Below are 26,309 nucleotides of genomic sequence, written 5' to 3' on the forward strand. Positions count from 1 at the left end.
GAGCACTCCCAAACAACGAGTACACGTTGAGTGTTTTTTTTAAGGTTCTAATTAAACACTGCTTCATGCAGATTTCCACTCCTCTTTACAGCACAATTACCTGGTCAAATTATGTTTTCAGTTTTCTGCCAAATACTATCAGAAATTTGTTGAAAATTTGTTGAAAAGGTAAACAGTTGTGTGATCTAACATCACCTGCAGTGCTTTTTCATATATTCAACTCTTTGTTTTTCACCCGACAAATCAATCAACTTTAGAGGGGAAAGTCTTTTTCCTTGCATGATCTCCAAGATGCCAGCAGACATAATGTCTAGTGCCTGATGAGGAAACACATTGACCTTCTTTGTACCAATTCTAACTGTGAGGTTGTTGTGATTGTTATTTTTTTTAAACTCACTCTCTTGCCGTCCTCCTCACTGTTGCGGCCAGACAAACTTAGGCAATCATTCATCATTGTTTGTCACAGTTTCCTTTTTAACCTTTTAATAGTTGGTATCTTTTTATAATTATTATTTCATGACACATAAAGTTCAACACATACCTACCTCACTTGAATCACATGTTTTCTTGTTCTTATCACTATAATTGTCTCAGCAAAATGGACCTACCTCACATCATACATATACCTCAATGAAGCAGGGGCTTAATAATTATTATATAACTTATAAATTGACATTTATTTGGGGTATTGAGTAGCATGGCACTGAGAATTTTCTTAAAAGCTTTTCTTTCTAATGATATGTTACTGTAGAAAAAAATTACTTTATTTTTAAGACTTCTACACATTTTTAACAGGGGAGCCAATAAAAAATAATCTAAAAAACGACAGGCCCATCACAACATATGTACTCAAACTAAACAGCTTGTTACAATTCTTCATAAAGCCACAAGAGGGCAAAGTTTTGCACTCTGGAGTTTTATGATCCACTTGGGTATTGTTGGCTAAGCTGTGAAAATCATGCAGATGCTGTTTTATGATGACAATAGATGTATATACCGTAAAATATATATACACTCACATCTTTTAGTATAGTATAAAGCTTGTTTTCCAGTTTGCTGGAAATAACAGTAGGGAGGGACACAAAATGGATGAGATCAGAAAGAGGGGGATGGGGTGGTAGAGGTGGTGAGCATGACCCTATATCTAGAGAGGAAGAAAGGTCACAAAACACACTTTCCCACATAGCCCAGCCCAGACACACAAGGACACACTCACAGGCATTAAACAGAGGCTCTCAGTGCAGTGTGTAGGCGTGTGTGGGCATGCGTGTGGGGGTGTGTGTGTGCCAGATGAGGGTGTGATGCATGGCTGCTGTCATGGCTTCCTTGACTACATCAGGGCTCACACAGCACAGAAACTGTAGAACAAAATACTCCCCACTGAAGATATCATGAAGGGGGGAAGACATGGCCATATGTGGCAGTTCATCGAACAAAAGTATAGTGGAGAGGATACTTTTAACAGAATGATGCAGCAATCCTGTTAGTTGTCTTAAAATGGAGTTGGACTCAGGGTCTTTCCATTGCAAAAGTTGTATTCCTATTATTATTTTCCCATTATTTTCAATGCAGCACAGCCAAATAAACAACCAGTATTTTTATGATCAGTTTATTTGGATGGTAAAATATCCATTTAGATTTAATACTTTACAAAACAATAAAAGTATACAGATATGTGCACAGTACATGGTGGGACTGAATGTATTCCTTGAGGCTGCGAATTACATCTGTTTGTTCTTGACAACAACAAAATTAAAGGAAAGTTTTTGAATACACATTTTGCTCCAAATCTGAAAGCACTTACTGTGGCTTTACTGTCATCCACAACTGAACACTTATCAACGCTGTCATGTTACAAGCAAAGAAATTTAGATTGGTCTTCTTGTCATCACTCAGTGTATATAACTAGTCTGCACAGACAGATAAATGTCTTTTGTCTGGGTCAGGTTAAACTGTCAATTATTTACTTATGAATTGTTAATATTTAGACAGGACAGAAGGCAGAATCGTTGCTACTGAAAGAAAAACAGCATGGGGAGCTCTACTGCAGTGGTCACTTTTAATTGAGCTCCAGTTGCTTTAACCTTTGAACCCCCTTCAGATAAATACATTCAACAATTCTTAATTTTCATGTCATATTAACACATATCAAACATAGATCAAACTTAACATTGATCCGAGTTCAGTTTGAGCACCAAAATATTATGTTGCTCATTTATAATTAAACATAATTTTCTGAACAGCCAAAGCTAATTCCAAACATCTGGACTGTCACTGAAAATGTTATAATACTTTTACAACTGCAAGCTCTGAAGCTTTTGTCATCATTAACAACACTAAATATATGTTTTTGGTTTATATTAGGGTTTGACTCCAGAATATTGTGCTGATACTGGTTGAGTCAATACTTATGTTGCATCCTATTTGTTTTGGAGGCTGGAGTTGAGAATGAAGTCACATCAGGAGTAATCGTGTTCCAGTTGCAATTTGGAAAACCCCTGGGATTTTTCCAATTGTAGTGCTACCCACTTACAGTAATATGATTTAATAATAGTGCATTTCTCTCCATATTCTGCATTGAAACATGAACATGTCCACCACAAAATGTTGTACAGCACTATGTCACAAAAAAAAAAGATTACGGTAATTGTTTTGGGGGGATTTTTAAACTGGGTTTACATCTGCAAAATTAAATATATGTGCTATAACCATGTCTATTGAACCCAGGACTCCTCAGACACTTCCAACTTTCCAAGTTAAAATTCTGACTTTATACAGATTTTTTTTGTATTTCTGTATGGAAAATCAGAAAATCCAACTTTCAAATGCAAACAGAACGCAACATTGTAACTAGGTCAGTTTAAAAACAACATTTTTTCACAGCCTTTTCCTTAAAGTGAAAGTTTGGGACATTGAGGTGGGATTTTGCAGAGTAACTATGAGCAGTCAATGTTCCAACAAAGTAAAGATCAAAGCATCCCTTCAGTTTATGAGAAGAGAAAGAAGTTATGAGTATTGCTAACATGTAGGCCAAGTGGAACTAGGATAAAAATGTATCATCCTAAAACAATGGTCTTATAATAAAAAACGTAGCTCACTGGAATTCTTTTTTCTCACTTGCATTAATTTATTTGACGTTCATGGTGAGTAGTTTGAGAAAATGCAGTCTTATGGCTGTTTTACATCCTATTCCATTAGCATCAAATCAGATCTCACTGATCAGTTACGTCTTTCTTCTGCTAAGAATGTCACAATGTTACTGTAATGGATCATTAATCAATACAGTTTTCATCATAAATGGCAAATGGCTTTTATGTTAAATAACCACCTAAGTAACTCTTTTGAGTTGCTGTGAAACTTTAAAAACTGGAGTTGATTCAGAATGATGGACTCCACTTTTCTGTCTTTCTGGATCTTTAAGAAATGTTCTAAGCATTGTCCACCTGAGGTAAGGTACTGACAGCTGATGGCAACTCCAAAGAACCCCACTTTCAAGAAACTGAACCTTCCCTATAAAGTGTAAATACAGTAAACAGGAAACTGTTATTCCACAGTATATTGATCATTTCATTTAGAAAGAAGACACTTGTCATTCAACAGACATCATTCGAAGCAGCAAAGCGTTTACTCCATTTAGTCCTGAGTCACTGAGACGTCTGCAGGATTTTTGGAGAATTGAAGGAATAGGATCAGTCTAAGCATGGTAAAGTAGATGGACAAAAATGAATATAAAAGGCCATATTTAGTGTTAAAATCAGGATGTGCCATCCCCATTTTTGGTTTTGATCACCACCAGGCTGACCATAACTGGTATCAGGCAGATGGGAGTGATCACCAGGGCTAACACGATTCCTGGTGGTGGGTCACTAAACTCCTCTGTGGGGCACGTTTTGAAATACTCAGAGTGGATGTTGACAAAGAGTTTTTCCACCAGTGAGTTTGGCCATGGGATCAGCAGGCAGTCAGATACGGTCTCGGTGTACGTGCTAAAGTCGCTGTAGGAGCTGCAGAAAATAAAATAAAATAAAAAATGTTTTGGGAAAGGACATTTCCCAAAACATGTCAGCATATGCTTTGAAATATCTCTGATGTAAAAATTAGTGACTTGTAATTGAGATTACCTGCTCACTTTATCCCAGACGCACCAGTCAGTTGAGTTTAGTGATCTCATTTTCTCATTGAAAAAATGCAAATAGTCATCAAATATATAAGAAAGACACTCCATTGATGGTTTGCCATAATTCTCCTCGCAGAACTTACAAATATTGTGGCAAACGGGACCACTCGCACAAGCTGCAAGAAGTGGAATTAAAAGGAGAGTATGTGAGAAAACATCCAAAAAGAATAATAGCAGTTTAAGATGTAACAACAGTGACTTGCAATTTTACATTTTTTTAAAGACTTGTGTTACATTAGCATTGTATGTAAGAAATGCCACCTACGAAATTGCAGTTGGTGTCCTGAGATCTCTAAATGAGAGACATGGAAAAACATTCTATGAGTAAAATATGTACTTCTGACAAGAAAAGACAGAAAACACAAAACACACAATCTTACTAAATCAACTCGAATCATTGTGACATTTCTTTGCCTCTTTTAGCACACAAATTCTTCTAACACAACTGTTGTTGAGGCGACTGCAGCTGTGAAAGGAAGACCACACACTCACCAGAGAGAAAGGAGAGGAATACCCCAATGAAACCAACAGCTCCCTTCATGTCAAAAAAAAAAGAATAAAGGTGTCTTTTCCCCAAATGATGAAGCTTTCAAAATGTGTATAGCGAGGCATAACAGGAAACGCAAGAGGGTTATCTTCGGTTACCAGATGTCCAAACAATGTTACCCGCGGATAGCAGATGTTCATCGAAGATCTGTCTGATGGCCCTGCGCCTTGGCAGCAGCTCTTTGCCTCTTCAACACACGTTTTTTTTTTTTTTAGTTTTTCTTCCTTTTTTTTAAAGGGGTGGAGGCAGCAAAGATTGTCCTCTCTATTCTCCCAAATAAAAAGAGCACACCCAAGCTGGGGCTGGACTCACATCTGAAAACCCTTTACTCTTTAACTCTTGTTCTGCTTTTTAGTCTCAGTTTCTCACAGTCGAAAAGGCCTGGCCAGCTCACAGCATGTGATTTATTTGCCTTTTGGGCTGCCTCTGCCAAATAGGAAACATAAGTAAACATTTAGGGCTTAGCGTTTTGGGGTGGATTTAATCATGACTCTGCAGGGTGTGCTGTGCAGACAGCCACGATTTCATATTTAGGTTAATTTAACAAAAGATAGAATAAGTTATTATTCTGAAACAACCATGAGACTCAAAAGACCATTACATGTCTATGCTGGCAAGGAATACATAACATTTCCACATCAGATGTAATTTTTTTTTTTTTTTTTATCTCATAAAGAGCTCATGATTATCGCAAATATGCTGGGTAGTTCCTCACTGCCATCTCTTGGAGCCTTAAAAAGCCGAGTGAGGGAGGATCAAACACAAAAAGAAATTCATATATAAATCTACAGTTTACATTTCAGAGCTTAAATTGATGTTACAGAAACTATATGTTCAACCTCATGTAACATCTGTTTGCTGAGGAGCAGCATTTTGATTTAGTAATGACATCAGGAAATGTGTCTTTTCAGCAGAGGAGGAGCCCACATTCGGGAGTGTTGGCAGGGGAAAGGGGTGGGGGGACAGTTGGGGAAAGAAAAAAATAGTAAGGCACAGGATGAGGAACAGCGAAAGGGGCTCTGCTCCAAGTTCCAGTTGTTTCACAACTTTGAGTTCATGCGTTGATCACTGACGTTGCGTGGGGCGAATGACGAACAAAGTGAGGAAGTTGATCCAGGTGGGGGGTGGGGTGGTCGTAATGAGGTTTCATTTAACCTCTAACCCTGAAACCGTTAGGGGCCTCATGTCTACTGCTGGTGACCCCTCTGGTGGAGACCTCCTCAGGAGTTTATCTTGGATCCTTTTGACAAAACACAAGAGGAGATGTCCCCACGGAAAACAAAGTCTGCAAGATCTGTTTTCTGGGTTCTGTTTGTTCCAGGACAAACAAATAATTTCAAAGAAGTGATCCCAAACAAGCCTCCAGGAGAAATGCTTCCATATTCACCATCTGTGACTTTACAACATCTACAGTAAATATAAAATCATATTGAACCATCCCTCCTAAAGTTTCTACAATCTATATGTATATATAAACAATATGTCATGCAAAAAGTTGACAGATCATATTATCTGAATCCCATTTTATCTGGCGTAAAATTTGTGTAAAACATTTTTTTAAAGAACATCATAATGACAGTTAAACATGGTGGTGAGAGTGTGATAATCTGGGGCTTTGGGCAAAGAAAAAAAGTCAGATAAGGTTGTAATCTGATCCCTCAACAAAAACAACAAAATCAAGGTTTCTGATTTCCTTGGTCAAAGTCTAGACTTAAGTTTGATCACAAAGCCATGGCATGACTTTAAATTTATGATCAAAAAATCTCTGGTCTGACTAACTTAAAGCAATTCTGCAATTAACAGTGGGTCCAAATTCTTCCACAGTCATGCAAGAAACTCATTACCAGTTATTACAAAGACTTGATGGCAGCTGTTGCCATTAAGGGTGACACAACCAATTACTAGGTTTTGGAGGAAAATGCTATTTCACATAGGTTTGGATTTCTTTTTTCCATTAATAAATGAAATGATCTTTTTGAAAATTGTATTTTGTATTTTAAGAAGGTAGCAAATATTTTTTTACTGCACTTGAATTGATTTGCGTCGCACAGATACACAATAAACAGCTCAAAGAAAACAAGTTCAAACTCACCGTTATCCATTGTTTGTGTTTCATTATACCCTACATAAAGAAATGCATGGGTTAAAAACATTAGGCAACATACAAAAGGATTTATTTTTGATTTTCTTTAAAAATCCACACATACCATACACTGTTGTTGTTGTGAGCGGTTGCACCGTTGCTTTGTCGTTATCCAGACAAATTACATTTGTGCATCCTGCAACAAGAAAACTCAAATTTCGGCAATGCAAAGACATATAGTCAATTTAAGATATAAAATTCTCTGTTATTGAACTCATATTTCGTCAGCAGCTGTTTTTACGCGTTTTTCAATGTGTGAGAAAGTGTGGAGAATGAAGGAAATAGCGAGATCCACGCTATGGGGAGTTAGTGCATCCTCCCTTTGTCTCCCACTTCTTTAAGGAAGTCTTAATATATTCAACTCAAGGACATTTAAACATACTTACAACAAATGTTCTGACATTAGGAGGAGCTTTCTTATTCATATGACAGAAATCAAATTATTTCTTAAACAGTATAAACAATCTTACACATGATCAGAAATAATTACTGAATTCTTGTTTGGATATGTATTTGGGCTGTACATTTAAGAATAACCTACAACATACCAGTTGTTTGGTTTCTTTCTAAATGTAATTTCCCTGTGTAAAGTGAGACAGATTTCTTATTGAGAAATTAGATGAAGAGTAAACATTGCTTCACCCTAATACATAAATGGACGAGGAAAATAAATGTCACTTACCCCAAATGAGAAAAGTCACTAAGCAGCCAGAGAACACAAGAGAGAATCTGGTGACAGTCATTTTGCTGAACAATACTCTGTTCATCTTCACTAGTGGGAAGGGATTAAATATCTCAACCTTTACACAGGAAGGCTTAAAAAAAGAAAAAGAAACAACAGGAAAGCCTCATTTCCTAGTATGGGCGGATTCACCACATGGGGTAAAAAGTTTCTGACAACTGCTGTGCTCCACTGGTACAAAGTCATCACCACTTTCTCTCTAGTTTTTGATTCAGAAATTGTGAAAGCATGAAGCATTTCTGTTTCATGTTTATTCTCCCCTCTTTTCTTTGTCTTTCTCTGTCCTCTGATAATAGGAGAACAAACAATGGTTTAAGTTTAAGACAGGTGTTTAATCAACAGCTAATTGACAGAACTGTGATTTACAAAAAAAAAATTGATTTTCTTTTTCTTCCGTTTGTTTTCATTTTCTTCTTGTTGTTTCAATTTTAATCCAAACCTAATTACTGTAAACCTGATCTTAGGGTGTGTGTGTGTGTGTGTGTGAGGGGGGGGGGGGGGCGGCGGGGGTTATGATGCATTTTATTTCTACTTCTAATGAACAAAAGCCACGGAAGAAATTTACCCTGGCCAGACTGATTGAATAAAAATAATAATGAAGGAGGTTCTCCTTTTACAAGGTCCAAGTAGTTTAATTGGTTGATTTGCAAATTTGTGGGGTGACATTAGAAGAACAGAATGCAAGAATGTGAAATTGGCCAATCAAAAAAAGGGGGAGGAAAGAAATTAGATGAGAGAAAATTAAATGTGGGGGAAAGAAACTGCTCTCTTATTTGTTTGATAAGAGAGTTGAACAGCAAAACTGAACTTAAACATAATTTGTTGTCACAGCAACAGTTTTCAAGACTAAAGTTGACACATGATCTTCAATCATACATAAAATCTTTTCACAAATGTATCATCATCAAATTTATTACCACTAATCTTAAGAGCATCAGAGGCAAAAGTGTTGATACTGCACAACCTAAGATCCAAAATCAGCTCCCAGAAATAGAAGACAAAGTTTGATTTTAGGAATCCTCTCTTCAGTTTTACTGTGACAATGTCAAAGCTGTTCAAATTGACAGGCCAAAAGTGGTTCACCAAGAGTTAATTTATGCTAATTGTTGTTTGTTTCTGTTTTATTTTATGCATTTGTGTAACTAATTAATAAAAGATATTAATGTGATCTTCAGTAACTTAGTCATGGATTCTACAAGTGATGAGTTTCAAAATAATCATTCAATTTCAGCAGAGCTGCAAATGTGAAAATAGCATATATTCTAGTATAGTTTCAATCTTTTCTGTAGCATTTGTAATCTAAAAATAATTTATTACAAATGTTAATTGTTGGAGTTGATATTGACATCTATTTTATTTTATTAGACTAATTAATTTGGAACATGTTCTTGAAATAGAAGTTAAACTAAGATAATATTTGTGGGCAAAAGGTGTGAGAGATATTGACCAAGTGAGCCAACCATGATGCAGAGGGCCAATTCAATCAATCAATCATCACGCAATCAGTCAATGAAGTTTGTTTGTATGGCACATTTCAGCAACAAAATGCTTTACATCATAAAAACATACATAAAAATAAAGCTGTAGAACACGCAGTGAACAATCGTCACGTGCCATTGTTACACATCAAAATGTTGATTAACATTTAATTCATAATGTTTCAAAAGCCACTCTACTCTTCCGGACCACTTTTCTGAACTTGTAAATTCAGAAAAGTGGAGTTCCCCTTTAATTTCTCGTTTGGTGGCACATTTGATTACATTTTCCATTTTTTGTTGTTGCTGTAAATCAAGATTTACTCTGCATGATTTACATAAGGAATGTCCTCTCTTTATCCGTGCTGTGGTGTATCATCAATGTTGAAGACAAACAATGTCCTTGTTCCCGTCATTGTTAACATCATGTTAAACTTCTGTGGTAAAAGAGAGGTAGCAAGGAGACTTAGTCTGAAGCTGAAGTGTTTCTCTGTATCATTGAAGAATAAGTGCTCTTTCTCAGCTGCTGGGCTTGGAACAAAGCCACATATAGCTCATGCCAAAATTGCTCCCACATTTCATTTCACTTAACATTGAGAGCACAGTTTCATATAAAGGGTAGAGTGTTCAAAAAAAGAAACATGCACTTAAATATCAAAGGCATTCTTGTGAGCACCATTATATGGATGAATTGACTTTTTAAAAAGGAATAACGTTAAATAGGTTTTAAATGTCCAAGAATGCTAAAGCAAATGTAGCTTTGTGTAGCTGTTTTTTAATTAGATATTTTTCTTGACTGTAGAGTTATTTGTCTTGGACATCTTTTCATTCTCAAAACCTTTTGTTTCAGACAATTTCTCTTGTAATATTTAGGTCAGTCACACGCCAACATCAACACATCGAGTTTACATAATGCAGAAAGAAAGACGTCCTCCCTATTGCAGCCTTTATCTCTAATCTGTGTGTTCCTGTGAGTGTTTGCTTTTGTTTGACAGTTCAGTATCAATATTGCACTGCTTGCGTCACACACCACCAAATATGCTATTTTATCTAGAAAAGTTTCACCATCCTAATTTTTTCTCTAAATGCTCAATAAAAAGTCAAGAATGCCTGAGGCAGGAAAAAAACACAGCTTGTTATGTTATGGGGGCATGATTTTAAGTGTACTAATCTAAATAATGTTTTATTATTATAGATTGTGTCGTCCTGTAGGAACCAGTCGTATAGTGCCCTCTTGTGTGTTAAACAAGTTTTTTTTTGTGTGTGTGTAAATTACGATAATTACTCAAATGCCTACACTATGTGCAAAACTAATAGGTAAATTGTATTTTTGAGCTTTCATCATTGGACAAATATTGTTTTTCCAGTTAATTGAAAATGTTAATACTCCTAATGTAGATATTTAGCAACATAAAAGTGAGGCTTTGGTTTTCTTAAGAGAATATTGATGTGGGCACAAATGTAGAGGAATTATAAAGAATTATCACACAAATAAATGAAAATTTAGGATTTTCCCTTTTCCAGTGATGAGAATGAATTAATCAAATATTTTACATGTGGGTTTGTAACTATATGATCCTTGTTTTCCCACCCTTAAAACAAGATGATTCTGTAGGATTTCCCCACCAAAACTTTAAATGAATCTTTTGGACTGGTGTTTGTCACTTAAATGTCCTTAAGAAATTGCATGGTTGAGCTCTGATTTCCTTTCACAGTTAAACTATATTATAGTCATATTATTTTGTCTAAATTGCCATTAGTTGTAAGGAGCATTGTTGTCAGTTCTGCTATGAGTCTACCATTGGTAAACACCTGTAGGCACTAGAGTCAAAACGGATAAAGCTGAAATAATACTAGAGGCAAAGAAAGGGTAAAAAGAATATTTTCACTTCAATTTGATGACTAATTGACAACAGAAGTGTATTAAAAATCATATGTGCATCAACCTGAGAATTAAGTTATAAATACCTTCAAAGGCATCAATTTAATGTAGAATGATGTGTTCATTTCAAGCCGTGTGAAAAAAAAATTATATTTCAGATTTTTGTCCTGCTGATAGCAAAGTTTTTATAGTGAGTTCAGCCATTGCTCTCCATTAGAAATGTGTGTAGCCAACCAAGATCTTTCTGGCATCCGTGTTATTTGCGCCTAGCCCGCTGTCTTTTCCCACAGAGAAGAAAAATGTATTGAGCTCCCTCTGCAGGAGAAAAGCTGAACCGCAGTTAGGCTGATTTCCCTCTCGACAGAAGTCCGTTGGAATTTTATAAAACTGTAAGCTGGTTTCCAGCTCTTACTTCATCATTAAGACCTTAGTCTGTAAACCAGTAATATATATTGTGTGGCTGTTTCTGTTGTAAGATATGCTATGTGTTTTGTTATTTTTTCGGGTTTGTTTTTTTTTTCGTTTTATGGGCTACTTGCTGTTTTTAATCGTCTTTTTTGTCATAATGTATTTTAATGCTTGTATTTTACACCAACAGGCGGTGGAATGTAATATTTTCTAAAGGGCTGGCCACTAACCGCAGGCCTAAAGAGAATTAATCTTGCGTATGTATATGACCATAAATCTCCGAACAGTTAATCAGTTCCTGAGTGTGCGAGCAATGGCTGAGCGGCGGCTCCTCTGAGCTACTTTTTATTCCCAAGACGCAGAATATGCATAAATCCTGGCTCCTCTTCTTGGAAAGGCTGCTTCATAATAAATACGTCACTATCCTGCTTGGGCTGAGCTAAGTGCGTAGCTATTTGTAAGCTACAACAAGCCTCCAGCACCATGTCCGCGGACAACGCTGGGATTTCTCTGACATCCCCACGCATGGAGACGATACCTGCGTCAGATCCAAACCAAAGACAGCCTTAATTTGTCCAGCACGCACACACCAACGCACACGCACACTCTCTCTCTCTCTCTCACTCACTCACCAACTCACTCTCTTTCCTACACACACGTACAGAGAGGGACTTGATCGCATTGCGGGGCTGTAGTCGCAACAGAGAGGACGCGAGGATTTAAAGGTATTTAATAACCGCGACAGTTGCTGTGTGGATGTAGACGTGCACACGCGTGTACCAGAATGCCGCGCCGTCATTGTGGAGCTTGGGTGGGCACGTCGCTAAAGTGTTCCCCATTTAAATGGGCACCGTGTAGCTGCCGTGGCTGCACCCAGAGGACGCAGCGCACTTCATCTGCGTTGTACCACACGTTTACAAGCTTCCTCCTCCTCGATCAAACCCCCTGTCGCTGATTTCGGCGCTAAGTTTTGCCTTAATGCTTATTTCTGATGGGGTTATGGCGCAAACAGTGATGTAGATGCTCACTCGGGCCATGATGAACCACAGAAAAACTGTACTACGCACTTTTCTGCTCTGTTGAGGCACGCCCACTTCGTAGCAATGTGGATGCTCCACGCTGTTTAACTCTTCGACTTTATTTACAGGCCACAATAATTGCCCACTGCTTTGGTAATGGCCGCCCTTTAAAAATAATTAGAAAACATGGTGCAGTTTAAATCACCCGGACGGTAGGCTTGTTTTCTCCAGAGGATGGCAGTTTTGTTTTGCCAACAGAAGGGGGCAGTATTTCAAAGAGGGTTACATTTAGGGTAAATGGGGAAGTGCATTCTTATGGAAAACGAGATTGTGTCATACTGAAGGATTGTTGAAGAATAAATTACTTTAACAACTTTTTTTTCACTAATTTGCGATCAACTGACTTTAACTATATTTTACACAATCATTAGGATCATGCAGGACTTAATGTTGATGCCCTTATCTATGAATGACATGGATGTATTTAAGCCTTTTTAAAGAATAGAATAACTTTATATCATATAGAAAACAAGAATTGTGTGCACAATGTTGTATTTATTGTAGATTTTTTCCAAGGTTTAACATTGAAACTCAAGTGTATGCACATGTTCACACTAATATTTGTCGAAATAATGTCTGTTAGGAGTTGCAGATTGATGACATGCATTTTAAGGCTAATTCCAGCCTCTTCTGTCTTTTCCAGAGAAAGTTTCTATCTGTAGTTGTGATCGCTGTCCTGATTGAACAACCAGTTTAGATCTCAGCCATCTAGTGTTTGATTTGAGTTGAAATTAAAGAATTTGGGAGTAGTCCTTCTCTTTTATTGTGTCAACCAACAGTATCTCTTGCAGTTATAGACTGCCAGAGGTATGATGCTAGAAAATGTGCATCAAATCGAAACATAAGCACTCAATTCAAGCTGTTTGCTGTAATAATTCCAGACATAAGAAATAATATATTAAAAGCATCACTATGACATTCATGCTGATAGTGAGTGTATGGAAACCTATGGGCGGTGCTGCATAAGATTTGGAATTGAATGCACTGATTTGTTTTGCATTATGATTCTTTTTAAATTGATATTTCATGAATCTGTTTGTCTTGTAAAGTTTATTGACATGATATTTTAGTCATTTTTTCACACAATATGGATTGTGTGAAAAAATGAATGGGATGACTTTAAAATTATCCAGGTTATCACACAAAACTACTGCAAAAGATACAACTGTCGCTGTGCTTTGGAGGCCAAATAACAGGCCAACAATGGGAAATTTGAATCTACAACGAGTTTCAACTTGCTTCCTGAATACTCTTTTTGAATTTTTAAGGAATGATGGAAGAAACAGCTGCCGCAGCCCCAGCCTCTGGCACTAGTGCTGTCCTATCAACTCCAAGGCCTCAGCCTGACTCCTTTACCCCTTCCCGCAGTCTCCTAGAGTGGAGAAGGAGGGTCAAGTCTGAGTATATGCGCCTTCGCCAGTTAAAACGCCTTAAAAAAGTAGACAAAGTCAAGGTGGGTTAAACCAGTCATTGACACATGGTTTATAGATTAATGTCTGTGAACGGTGGGAAAAAAAGCTGCTATGTGTCTGTAGTTTATCCCCTTCATTTGAGTTTTATCTGATTTGGTCTTTTTGTGTTTCCAGAGCTTGTTCATGTCCAACAGGCAAAAGATTGAGCTGCAGACTAATCTCCTGAATACAGAGTGGTCCAAGCTTAGGATTCAAGCCATCCCTGTCTCAACCTTTAGTGGATCTCTGGCAAATAAGAAGGTATGTTCTTTTAAAAAGAGAGCGGTTAGGATAAAAGGAGCCTAAATAGGCAGTGACAAAGGGAACTGATGACTTAAGTGAGCTCATAACCCAAACAGTTTGAAAATATAGCGGTATCTTTATGTTCCCACATGCTGTTGAGTTTCACTGCAATGTATTTATTTTCCCTGCCTGAGCCAAAACAGCATCTGTGTTAAATTATAATTATCCAGAAGACTCATTCAGAGTATGGTCATGTTCACCTCACCTCTGATCCTCTTCCAGATGTGTGCAGTGGAGTTCGGGTTCCCGGAATTTAATTCTCAGGCCATTCCAATGAAACCTCTGTCTACAGTGGCAGGAATCCCCTTCATGTACTCGTGGTCACCACTGCAGCACAACTTCATGGTATCATATACTATCTTTTGATATTGTTTTTGCATGCTACGGTTCATGGCTGATATATAATTGTATTGGTTTTTAAGCCTTGGAACACTTAGAAACACTTAATGTTATTTTGTTGAATGTAGCACCAACAGGAGTTTTTTCTTTTAGGTGGAGGATGAAACGTTCCTACACAACATTCCCTACATGGGTGATGAGGTGCTTGAACAGGATGAGGCCTTCTTAGAGGAACTCATTGACAACTATGATGGCGTTCATGGTGACAGAGGTAGGCAGAGCCTTAAAGATACATTAATTTCCTAAGACATCGTCACAATTACACCACTACAACCGCAGATTTCTGGAAATACTACGTCTTTACTAGTTTTCCAGATGTACAGACTAAAAATGTTTCCCATTTTTATTTTCAAAATTGTTTAAACTTAGTCAAATTGGATGGAGAGTATCTGTTAATGCCAACTTCAAGTCTTACCACAAATGATTTATCCTAAAAACTTACCAAAAATGTTAAAAACTTTATATATATTATAAAGTTTGTGGTTATATCGAGTGTGGAAAATGTATGGATTCTTTTTAGGACACTGTATTTGCTGTGTATGTATTTCATCTGAATTAATAGTAGAGGTTTATAGCATTTTTTTCTATATGAACCCATGATTTAAGATATAAGAAAAAATTGTTTTTGTCCCAGAGGGCGGGTTCATCAGCGACGAGATCTTCAAGGAACTTGTGGATGCCTTGAGTCAATATTCTGACCATGACGAAGAAGAGGAGGAGGATGCAGGGGTGATGGCAGCAGAGGTTGCAGGGAAGAAAGAGGAAGAGAGGATGATGATGAGGAGGAGCTCAGTGGAAGGCTCGGAAGAGACTAAAGCTGGGACATTAATCAGGAGAAAAAGGAGAGGCACCACAGAGGGTGAGTATCTGTGTTTACAGTGCTTCAGTGTGAACAAGGCACATACTGTTCTTCTTTTTACACCATGCAGCTGCCACAAGGTCGTCCTGCTACAGCAGCTCTTGAACTGACATGATGACTTTAAAGCTGCCCTGTTTTCCCTTGTTTGAGGGAACTTGTTTGTTCATGACACTGATATGCCCTGACTCCTATTACAGAGCTGTGTTTGGATTTAGTGGTAACTACACACTTTCCCAACAATTGTGAAATGGATCCACTCAGCATGCATGTACAAGAATGTACAAGAATTACAGAATACAAGAAAGTACAACCATTAAGAACAATTATTACGGTCTGTTCTTAAGAATAGGAGACAATGTCTTGTTCAGAATTGTGTAAACACCCGTGTTGCATAATCAGTGTTTATGCATCTGTATAAAAACCTGATGTTTGGTCATATCTGGTTCACTTGTGTAACAATCCCTGCTTTGTTTCCCAAAAGTGAAAGATGCGTCCGGCAGCAAGAGGATCCCTAACGATAAGATATTTACAGCCATCGCCTCGATGTTTCCCTACAAGGGCACCACAGAGGAGCTGAAGGAAAAGTAAGAAAAGTGCAGTCAATGGGATGTATTTGCACCACGATCATTAGTCTGTTGCTTAGCGTTCACCATGGAGATCTAAGCAGCTAGAGGTGAATTAAGAATTCTGGGTTCCTCTCTGGCTCTCATACTCAAAGGATAGTTGCGTCAGGAGCTGAAAGACCTTAGAAACATCTATGGTGGCATAAGAAGTATTTCAGATTTGTTCTGTTCCTTACAGTCATGTGAAAAAGTTAGTACACCCTGTGGCAGCCTGAATGAACAAATGGCTATTTAACAATACTGAATTAATATATCAAAAAAAGAAAGTTAGCCCAAAATGCTGTTTTCAAACAGTTATTTAATTTGTTAAGGTAAACAGAGCTACATAGCCAGATGTGAAAAAGTAATTGCTCCTCCAACTGGATGTGCCAACCTTGGCGGCAACAAATCACATCTAGCTTTTGCAATAGAAGGTGGTGATTCTTCTACAGCACTGTGGAGGAATTTTGCTTTACTCTGATTTGCAGAAGAGTTTTTTGAATTCCAGCAACCTGCTTTAATATTTAGCTCCAGACTTTGACCTTTTTTGGTTAGTTCTAACCTGATGATCAAACACTCTCCTTCAGGATTCTTTGAAAGAGAGCATAATTCATGGTCATCTGCTGAAACAGCAACGCAGCTCCAGACCAGGAAACTACCCCACTGTGCTTGTCATATGATGTACATTTTTAGACAAATGTTCTTAGTTTTACGCTGGATGTAATGGGGTATATCTTCCTTCCTTCAAGTTTTCACCATTGAATTTTATATATGCAGCTTCAGGGTTCTTCTGGGTCACCCTTGTTGATTCGAGAAGGGTCACCACTTTTCTATATGTCCTCCATTTGTGGATAAATGTTTTAGGTTATGATGTCTCATCTGTTTTTTAATTTCTTTAGATTAATGGATGATGTATTGGTTTTGAGATCTTTTCACCAATTTGAGGTTGTCTTAATTCTGCAAGTCAGCCAGTAATTCAGCCAGGCTGTACAAAGTGAAAATGTGACTTAAAAATTGGGTTAATAGCAGTTAATTCATGAATTAGCAACAGAGATAATTATGTTTCTGCAAAGTTTATGGATTGGGCAAATTGTCACCGCTAACCTATATAGACCTTTTTCAACATCTGGACCGTCACAGATATTAATATCAGATCAGTGCATCTCTTATTTCTTTAAAGCTTTGACATATTTCCCATATTCTTCACAGGTACAAGGATCTACAGGAGCCACCAGGCCCAGTAAAACTCCCCCCCCTCTGCACTCCCAACTTAGATGGGCCTTTTGCAAAGTCTGTGCAGAGGGAGCAGTCGTTGCATTCCTTCCACACACTCTTCTGTAGACGTTGCTTCAAATACGACTGTTTCCTCCACCGTAATAGCCCTTTCTTTGTTTGATTTAAGACTCTGATCAATATATTACAATTGAAATATTTTTATTAATGTTTGCATTGAATGTTGCAGTTCATGCAGCAGGTAGTGAGAATGCATTGTCTCTGTTCATGAAGCTTTTCATGCAACACCCAATGTTTACAAGAGGAAGAGTAAGGAGATCCGCATGGAGACTGAACCTTGTGGGGAAGACTGCTTCCTGTTACAGGTATACCCGGTCCATGAACTCTGTGCTCAGGATATGTTCTACATTTCAGTGCTCATTGCGTTTTCCCCCCATCAACATTTCATTTGTGCAGAAAGGAGCTAAAGAGTTCGTAGATCGGAATATGTTACGGTCGCAGAGATCTCGGAGGCGACGGAGGCAGCAGCGACCCACCGGTTCCAGCGGTTCTGGACCAACTGGGTCTGCTGAGGAAGGCAAGGAGGGTGAAAGTGACCATGAAACCACTTCCTCCTCAGGTATTGCACTCCTCTTACTGAACGACTGGGTTTTTTTCTGTTTTAAAAAGCGGGGGGGGAAAATCCATAATTGCAGTCACTTGGAAATAAATGTGATAATGTGTTTATAGTTAGGCAATTAAAGTTGTCTGCTCTGTGGGTTTGTACAGTACAGACACAATTTGTTTCCAGAAACCTGATTCACTGAGTCATTCAATAGATGCATCATTTACCATGAACTTCCCCCCATTTTCCTAGCTTCTGCATGACTGTGTTGCCTAACTCACTGCTCTCTGTCTGAAATATGAACATTTGGCTGCAGATTACAGCTTTCAAGTCATATCCTGCTCTCTCCTCACATCTTTTCCCAATATCAGCTGTCTGTTGCCAACCAAAATATACCAACCATTATTTTTGCATAAATCAGCCTTCATATAAACCCAGCCTTCTCCTCATCTCCATGCTTTTCTTTTCCTTTTTTTTACATTTCTTGCTTACATCTTGATGTAAAGAGTGGAAGGAAGGAAATAAGAGAATCGTCCATTGGCTTTTTTGTTTTAATTTCCCCCCCTGAATCTTTCATCTTCTTTTCAATCAGTTCCTCTCTTGAAGCTGGTGTGGGAAATTGCTGGAGCTTAGCCAGTGACTCAGCACACTTTGTCACACGTGTAAGGATAATGTGGAAAAACAGATTGTTCAGCAGACTGATGCAGAGCATGAAGAAACTGGAGCATATGGCGACAGTAGTGCTCCATTCAGCCTGTTGCCAGGCAACATTCACCTCTCCAGCTTGTCCTCGGGATGTTGAGCATCAGTTTTGAATATCCAAAATGTTCCATCATATATGTGTTTGTCAATGGAAAGACAGTCATCTTGTCCAGAAATGTCAATTGATAGTGTATAATCTCCACCTCTACATAATTTAATATTCAGAAATGATTTTGTTATGTGAAAAAAGTGATGAGAAAATGAGAACAACATCGAGGTTTTTGGCCAACATGCAAAATGCAGCATGTGAACATGTAATGTAATATAATCTAATAAGCACAAAAACCTGCTGCTGTTATTGCAGTGAAAGTTGGTTCTAGATTCTACAAGCTATTAACCCAACAGAGCAGAAGACAAATGTACCATTTTATTTGCAAATAAAATTTAGAAAACTAAAAAAGTTTGGTGTTTCACATAAAATACAAATTTAATACACTGGCTTTTGTGGGCCTAACACGATGCAATATTCAGCAGTAACAGAAGGAATGTGTTTTAAAGGCAGGTAAGATCTTCAAACAGTTTTCCAAAAAGAATTAAACAATTTTTTTCTTGTCTTTTCACAAAGCCATGTTTTTGCCTGTGTGTGTGTGCGTGTGTGTGTGTGTGTGTGTGTAATAGAGGGGAATTCTCGCTGCCAGACTCCAACCAAGCTGCGTCCAGGTGAAGATGAAATGGAGCAGCAGGAGTGCTGTGTGGTCCAGTGGAGTGGGGCCGAGGAGTCACTCTTCAGGGTGCTGCACGGCACATACTTTAACAACTTCTGCTCCATTGCACGTCTCATTGGTACCAAGAACTGCAAACAGGTACAAATTTCATACTCATATTACATATAAACATTTTTTTCTTCATTACAAAATGTTCACATGTCAATTGAAAGGGATTTCACTGAACTTGAACAACAAAAAATAACCTTGTTTTAATCATTAAACAAAAATGTGTCCAACTCTATTTTAGTTTACTATTTTTTAAATTAATTTTTTACAAACTGTCTCCTGTTTTCCCACACATACCGTAGAATTCATGATGGATTCTATGGAGTTGTATTTGGTTTATGCAACATACTGTATATCCTCTGTTCTAATGTCCAAATAATCCAATTTTAGACTATTTTGTTCAAAGAGCGCTAATCTCGGAGTTTTGGTGTTCTCTGAGGCAAACTTTAATCCTAATGTTTTTTCACACAGAGCAAAGGTTTCTTTACACTTCCTATGAAAGATAAGCTTGCAGTTCCTTTCTGTATGGCATAGACACATGCTTTCAACAGCTGTAAGAGTTTGCTTTAAGCCCCTTAAAGGCATTTTAGGGTTTTTTATGGGCTTCAAGGAAAATGTTAGAAAATCTTTTTACATGATTTTTATGATGAGTACGTTTAACTTTAGCAATATAATTTAAAAAAAAAAAAGCATTGTCAAGCTATGAGTCTGTTTCTCAAGGTTTCTGGAGACTTTTATGCATATTTATGATTAAGTGATTTGAACTAAGGAAAAAGTTGTACAGAGGTTCGTCGAGATCAAACCTAAATTTAGATTTAAATGACTCAAGGAACATCATCTTTCGTTAAGTGGGCTCTGCTTCAATGTATTTAAACAGCCCATCTTAAATGTTTTTGTAGAATAGGTAAAATAAATAGAGCCATGACCAGTATAATAAAGAAACATACTAACATCTAACATCTGTTGTTTCATAGCAATTATCCAAGAAACATGTTTTTTGTCTATCCTAAAATGACACATGGTTGTTTGGACACAAAGTGAAAAACATACTGTAGATGGGTTTTTTTTGTTACATTTGAGTTAGTTCCTATGTAATGGCAGATGCATAGTGAGCTGATGGTTTTATGGTGCGCCTAATTGGACTGACTAAAACATTATATTGGATGTGGCCCCATAAACAGGGATTCTTACCAGATGTGACATTTCTCGTAGTTACATGTAATGCAAGTTTTAAAAGAGGCAACAGAGCTGCTGTCATTTTAGTTTCTTCTGGGCTGCTATTAATATTTCTTTCTTTGTTCTCTTAGTTGTATTAGTGGTCAGTGTTACAGTGTCAATCCATGTCAGAGACATTGACCCAGCCTCTTTATTTCATTTCTACTTCTGGAGGTCTCTTTTTTTTTTTGTCAGAAAGCAACTATATCTGTATTGGACTGTAACAGCTCTGCTTATGTTGCGAATGTCCCGCCTACTGCTTCACTCTGTGAAAATGCTGAAACCAGCTGCACCGTTATGCATGTCTGTGTCCTGGGGAAGAGGCCAAATCTGGATTTTGGCAGCCAGAGGTGGTTTGTGTGTGTGCATATTTCAGTGTGTATGCAGATACACTCTTGCATCTGGTTGCTGCGCTCTGGTTGTGAAAGCAGAAGATGGAACAAAGCAGGACATTTTGTCACAGATTATTTAGTAATGTACACAGGTTGCACAATATTGCATAATGTCATGCTATGAGGACAAAGTTGGTGTAATTGTGTGTATGTGTGATTGGTTTGTTGGTTAACTTGGCTGTTGTTGACCTTTCTCACAGGTCTACGAGTTTGCAGCGAAAGAGGTTCTGATCCACCGGGTCCCTTTGGTAGATGGAGGCATCTCACCCCAAAAGAAGAAAAGGAAACACAGGCAAGTTTGTCTGTTATGAGACAGTGCTTTTTAATATCTTGTGATTGTCAACATTTGGTCACATTTTAAACCCAACTTGAAAAGCAATTTATTTAAATTGTAGGTAATAAACTAAGACAAAGTAGTGAATAGTCCATCATCAAAGAGAGGTGAAAATGAACAAAACAGGAAAAAGAGACTGTCAGTAACGGCAAATTTGCAGCACAAAAAAAAATACTATCCAGTTATCATAAACAACATAATCATTCACCATTAACTCTAGTTTTTCTTTAATAAGGTTTAGGGTTTTTTATGTTGCTGATCTGGCCTTTCAAACCCATTCAGTCACAGCCACTGATTCTTACTGTTAAATGGGAGTCTTTAATTTTTACTGGCATGACATGCATGCTTGTTATGAATGATGACAGCAAATTTAATAACTCTATGCAATCGACTATCCACTGTCCCTACAAGCCCGTTCAGGAAGAGTAAAGTTTCTTTAGATAGAAAACATTTTACAAATTTTATTAATAAAGTAAATGTGACTGCATTGTTTAATAACTAGAATAAAATTTTAGTATATGTACTCTTAATCAGTCTGTTATTTGATGATTGTATTTTTCTGTATAAAAAGGATCTGTTTGTTTTGTAAAGAGCCTTAAATTGTTTGTTCTTGTAGGTTATGGGCAAAGATTCAGCTGAAAAAAGGTAAATTTATCTTTATGATTTTTGCTTCTCCTTGACCTGGAACACTTAGCACAGCTTGTAGCGTTGATCTTTCTGCTTTTTCCCCATGTTGCTCCAGATAACTCCTCCAATCAGGTGTACAACTATCAGCCATGTGACCACCCTGACCACCCGTGCGACAGCTCCTGCCCCTGTGTGATGACCCAGAATTTTTGTGAGAAGTTCTGTCAGTGCGAACACGAGTGTGAGTGTCACCGTTTGCTTTTCACCTGTCAAGAGTTTGTCAGAAAATGGGTGTTTTTACTTGTGCTGCTCGTAAACAGTGGTTGCATTCAGTCTACTCTTCCAGGTCATTACCATGGTTATCGCTGAAAGCATTATTTTTTTGAGTCCCTCTTGTCACAAAGGAGCAGAAATGTAGAATGTGAAATATGAACTGTATTTTGGCAGTGGTCAGAGAGCAAATCGTCTTTTGGTGGGAATAGATGGTTGTGTTTTACCACAAAGCTGCATTTATAATTAGGCTTTCACTACAGCAGGTGTGACCCAGAGAAGCTTTTCCCAAAACGACCACATGGTGGTGGAATCAGCTTTGCAATTCGTCCTCTGGAGGGTTAACAACAGATAAAGGGAAAGGTTGGGAAGAAAAAAAAAATTCCCTTGTTCACTCTCCTCCCTTCTCCATGTTACGCCGCCTTTTCCCGTAGCAGAGGAACACCGCTGCCAAACAGGAAGCAGCTCTCTTTTCCACATGTGTGTGCTCCATAGACTTGGAAAAGAATCAAAGGGATGTCAGAGGCTCTGTGCCTGATATACAGCATCATCAGTATGAGTCAAACTCTTCCAGCCTGAAAAAGCTTGACACATAAACCCCAAAGAGGAAAGAAATGGGGGATTAAAGAGCACCTCAAAGAGAAGCAAAAATATGTCTGGGCCTTATGTTATAGATAGTTTTCTCTTATGAATAAAACATTTAGGTTATCATTGCTCAAGGTTTTACTTTTTCTGCCCAGAGGATGTTGCGCTCTTTAAAGTTGTATGTCTTCATTTCTGCCAGTAGAGGGCTCTTATATGATCTTACCAACAACTTTATTAGGTACACAGATTTAGATACATTTATCTTTCAGAACTTCCTTAAGGCTTTACTTCAACTATTCAACAAGGTATCAAATATTAATAAGATATATTTTGTCTTACTTGTATAATAGCAGCAGAATATGGGTGTATTGTGGTCACAAAGGAATGGACATGGTCAGCAACAATACTCGGGTATGCTGTGGTGTTTAAGAGTTGCTCATTTGTTACTAAGTGCCCAAGAATGTGCAAAAAATATCCCCTACATCCTTGTACCACCGCTCCCACAGGCAAAACAGATGCAGGCTGTCACGTTGTTTATCCCATAGTTTGACGCCCCATCTGAATGTTGTGGCTAAAATCAAGACCCGCTAGTCCAAGCAATATTTTTCCAATCTGTTACAGTTCATTTTTAGTGTTACCTGTTGTGTGGTCTTCTGTATTGTATTCTATCTGCTTTAAGGTTGACTAGTATGTTCAGAGATAATTTTCTGCAATCATCTTTTTGCCCTTTGTAGTCTCAACCTGGTCTGATCTATATTCCCTCATCTCTGATATCAACAAGGTATCACTGGATGTTTTTTCTCTTTTGGACTGTCCTCCATAGACCCCCCAAAATGCACAAAATCCCAGTAGATCAGCAGTTTCTGAAATACTAGACTAGTTTGTCTTGCGTCAAAGAAATTGCCACGGACAAAGTCACTTAAATCCGTTTTATTCCCTTTTCAATACTCGTTTGAACTTCACCAAGTCATCCTTATCTTGTTTCTGTGGATGTGATTGACTGTCACTATATGTGTTAACAAGCAATTGCACTAGAACCTGGTCAAGCAGTTTCTTTGTATCTAAATGTTTTGCAGGCCAGAACCGTTTCCCGGGCTGCCGATGTAAAACCCAGTGCAACACCAAGCAGTGTCCATGCTACCTGGCCGTACGAGAGTGTGACCCAGATCTCTGCATGACCTGTGGAGCTGCCGACCACTGGGACAGCAAAGTGGTGTCCTGTAAGAACTGCGGCATCCAAAGAGGCCTTAAAAAGGTTCATGAAAGTTCCAGACAATAGTGCCACACTAATGGTCCGATATTCAGATGTTGTGCATCATGAAAGAAAACGCCTACTTATGGCTTCTCTTTCAGCACCTGCTGCTGGCTCCATCAGATGTTGCTGGTTGGGGAACATTCATCAAAGAGCCTGTGCAGAAGAATGAATTTATCTCTGAGTACTGTGGAGAGGCAAGTCCATGCAGTTTAATTAGACTTTTTTCACAGTTTCTTATGATTGATTTTAATTCTTTCATTTCTATCTGCAGCTGATCTCTCAAGATGAGGCAGACCGACGAGGAAGGATTTACGATAAATACATGTCAAGCTTCCTTTTCAATTTGAACAACGGCGGGTTTTTTCTATTCTTGCTGCAATGCTTTACCATTTGTTTAAGTTGGAATCAGAAATTGCTTTGAATGGTAGTTTGAAGTGATGTTCTGTTTAAGGCTTATAAAGGTGAAACCAAATTGGAGTAGAGAAAACTCATAGCGCGTTCACTTAGTGTATACATGAAACCTTGTTACACCTGGTCTCTGAAGCTGTTGGCTAGTCAGAAGGAAAACACTTTTTATGTTCCGCTCTCAGTTCATGTTTGACCCAAGAAGATCATTGGTGGCATACCTCCACCAACCACCATTTCTAATGTAATTAATAAATCAGTTTCTTCATTAATAATCTTCCCATGCAAATCTTTTTAATGGTACTTAAAAATTCACATAAATTCTCGTGATTTGTTGAGACTTTAAGATCATAGAAGCTCACTTTTCTCTTCCTGTTAACTGTAGCTTTAGGGATAAGTACTCCGGATTTATCTTCTGCTGCAAAGATATGAACTGCTTATACAAGTCTAACTCTACAAGTCTTGAAAAGTCCTGAGCTAACCCTTTAATTCTGTCTCTACAGATTTTGTAGTGGATGCCACACGAAAGGGGAACAAAATTCGATTTGCAAATCATTCAGTTAACCCCAACTGCTATGCTAAAGGTGAGTGTTTCATTGGCAGAATGAATTCAAGGTTTTCTTAAGACTTTCTTCACTGATGTTGCTCTTATTGCCAATGCAGTTGTGATGGTTAATGGAGACCACCGTATTGGAATCTTCGCCAAGCGAGCTATCTTGCAGGGGGAAGAGCTCTTCTTTGACTACAGGTGGGGTTGCAGGCCTCTTTGTGACTCTACATTAGTTCAAATGTAGCGTTAGAGAAAAATAGTCTATGCAGTCTATGCATTTTTACCTGCTCAATTACTTGCTTCTTGACTTAATGTTTCCACCCACAGATACAGCCAAGCTGATGCTCTGAAGTACGTGGGAATAGAGCGGGAAGTGGACATGACTTAGCTTTATTGCTATATCTATAGACTGGCCTTCATTCACCATCTCTGTGCGTTATGCAAGCTTTTTCAGCATACATAATGTAGATCAGTGAAGTGCATGTGCTGTCTTTTGACACATCACCAACTAAACGTGTTAGCCAAGTGCTTTAGCTTCAGTCAGATGCTTTTCCTGTTCGGTCATGTAGTATTGTGGATAATAACGTTATACCCTGACTGTTCCACTGAAAAGCTTGCATCATTAACACATTTCTGCCATGAAATAAGCTCATTTATATCAATGTTCTGCAAAAATAGGCAACTAGAAGACAAACCGACTGACTGAATGTAACTTTAGATGGCAAAGAAGAGGTCTTACCTCACAAAATTCCAGAATTGGTACTCAGATCGTTGTATATACAGCAGACATATAAACATCATCATACCATGATAATAAAGTAAAATAGTAAGAGTAAGTGTCTTCCTTTAACATTTAAAAGAAGTGCCAAAAGATTATTCACTAAAAAGCTCATATAATTTGCATGTGATATGTTGTATAATAAAACAGAGAAAGGTTATTAAGTAAGAAAAAGCTAAATTACCCATTGTATAGCATTTGATTTACCATGTTTTTTTTTAAGTCCACATTATTATACAGTGTCTTGCAAAGGTTTTCACTCTGCTTTTATTTGTTCTCCTTTCATTGTTTTATCACATTAACTACGGGCTTTGGGTTTTATGTAATAGATCAATACAAAATAATCCACAATTTAGAAAAGAAACAACTTAGCATTTGAATTATTTGGACTCATGTACAGTACAGACCAAAAGTTTGGACACACCTTTTAATTCAATGAGTTTCCTTTACTTTCATGACGATTGACATTGTAGATTCACACTGAAGGCATCAAAACTATGAATAACACATGTGGAAATA

At 37.8% G+C, this 26,309-nt stretch overlaps 2 protein-coding genes across 3 annotated transcripts; one reads left to right on the plus strand and one right to left on the minus strand.

Moving 5' to 3' along the window:
• Window positions 1-1,593: 1,593 nt before the first annotated feature.
• ramp2 (receptor (G protein-coupled) activity modifying protein 2) lies at window positions 1,594-7,677 on the minus strand. Its single transcript, XM_028042814.1, has 6 exons — window positions 7,550-7,677; window positions 6,932-7,003; window positions 6,817-6,846; window positions 4,443-4,469; window positions 4,122-4,293; window positions 1,594-4,004 (listed from the first exon to the last, which is right to left on the minus strand). Exons 1-6 carry the CDS (start codon window positions 7,632-7,634, stop codon window positions 3,755-3,757), a joined length of 636 nt encoding a protein of 211 aa, XP_027898615.1. The 5' UTR covers window positions 7,635-7,677; the 3' UTR covers window positions 1,594-3,754.
• A 3,656-nt stretch (window positions 7,678-11,333) lies between these two features.
• Window positions 11,334-25,958, plus strand: ezh1 (enhancer of zeste 1 polycomb repressive complex 2 subunit). 2 transcript variants are annotated; one of them, XM_028042791.1, is made up of 20 exons: window positions 11,334-11,355; window positions 13,722-13,906; window positions 14,040-14,165; window positions 14,430-14,552; window positions 14,700-14,817; window positions 15,241-15,465; window positions 15,947-16,049; window positions 17,277-17,440; window positions 17,574-17,665; window positions 17,757-17,919; window positions 19,285-19,469; window positions 21,187-21,278; window positions 21,937-21,965; window positions 22,063-22,188; window positions 23,879-24,057; window positions 24,156-24,251; window positions 24,329-24,410; window positions 24,966-25,046; window positions 25,126-25,210; window positions 25,340-25,958. In XM_028042791.1, exons 2-20 carry the CDS (start codon window positions 13,724-13,726, stop codon window positions 25,398-25,400), a joined length of 2,313 nt encoding a protein of 770 aa, XP_027898592.1. In that variant the 5' UTR covers window positions 11,334-11,355; window positions 13,722-13,723; the 3' UTR covers window positions 25,401-25,958. The 2 variants fall into 2 exon arrangements, with proteins under 2 accessions (XP_027898592.1, XP_027898591.1); XM_028042790.1 differs by lacking the exon at window positions 11,334-11,355 and adding an exon at window positions 11,815-12,099.
• The last annotated feature ends 351 nt before the right edge of the window (window positions 25,959-26,309 follow it).

Source organism: Xiphophorus couchianus, chromosome 16 (genome assembly GCF_001444195.1).
Source record: "Xiphophorus couchianus chromosome 16, X_couchianus-1.0, whole genome shotgun sequence".
Lineage (NCBI taxonomy): Eukaryota > Metazoa > Chordata > Actinopteri > Cyprinodontiformes > Poeciliidae > Xiphophorus > Xiphophorus couchianus.

Coding starts and splice junctions, on each gene's coding strand:
- ezh1 (XM_028042791.1), top strand. CDS start 13,724: ATGATGGAAGAAACAGCTGCCGCAGCCCCAGCCTCTGGCACTAGTGCT. Junction 25,047..25,125: donor CCCCAACTGCTATGCTAAAG/GTGAGTGTTTCA, acceptor TTGCCAATGCAG/TTGTGATGGTTAATGGAGAC. Junction 25,211..25,339: donor GAGCTCTTCTTTGACTACAG/GTGGGGTTGCAG, acceptor TTCCACCCACAG/ATACAGCCAAGCTGATGCTC.
- ramp2 (XM_028042814.1), bottom strand. CDS start 7,634: ATGAACAGAGTATTGTTCAGCAAAATGACTGTCACCAGATTCTCTCTT. Junction 7,004..7,549: donor AGTGACTTTTCTCATTTGGG/GTAAGTGACATT, acceptor TTCTTGTTGCAG/GATGCACAAATGTAATTTGT. Junction 6,847..6,931: donor CACAACAACAACAGTGTATG/GTATGTGTGGAT, acceptor TTCTTTATGTAG/GGTATAATGAAACACAAACA.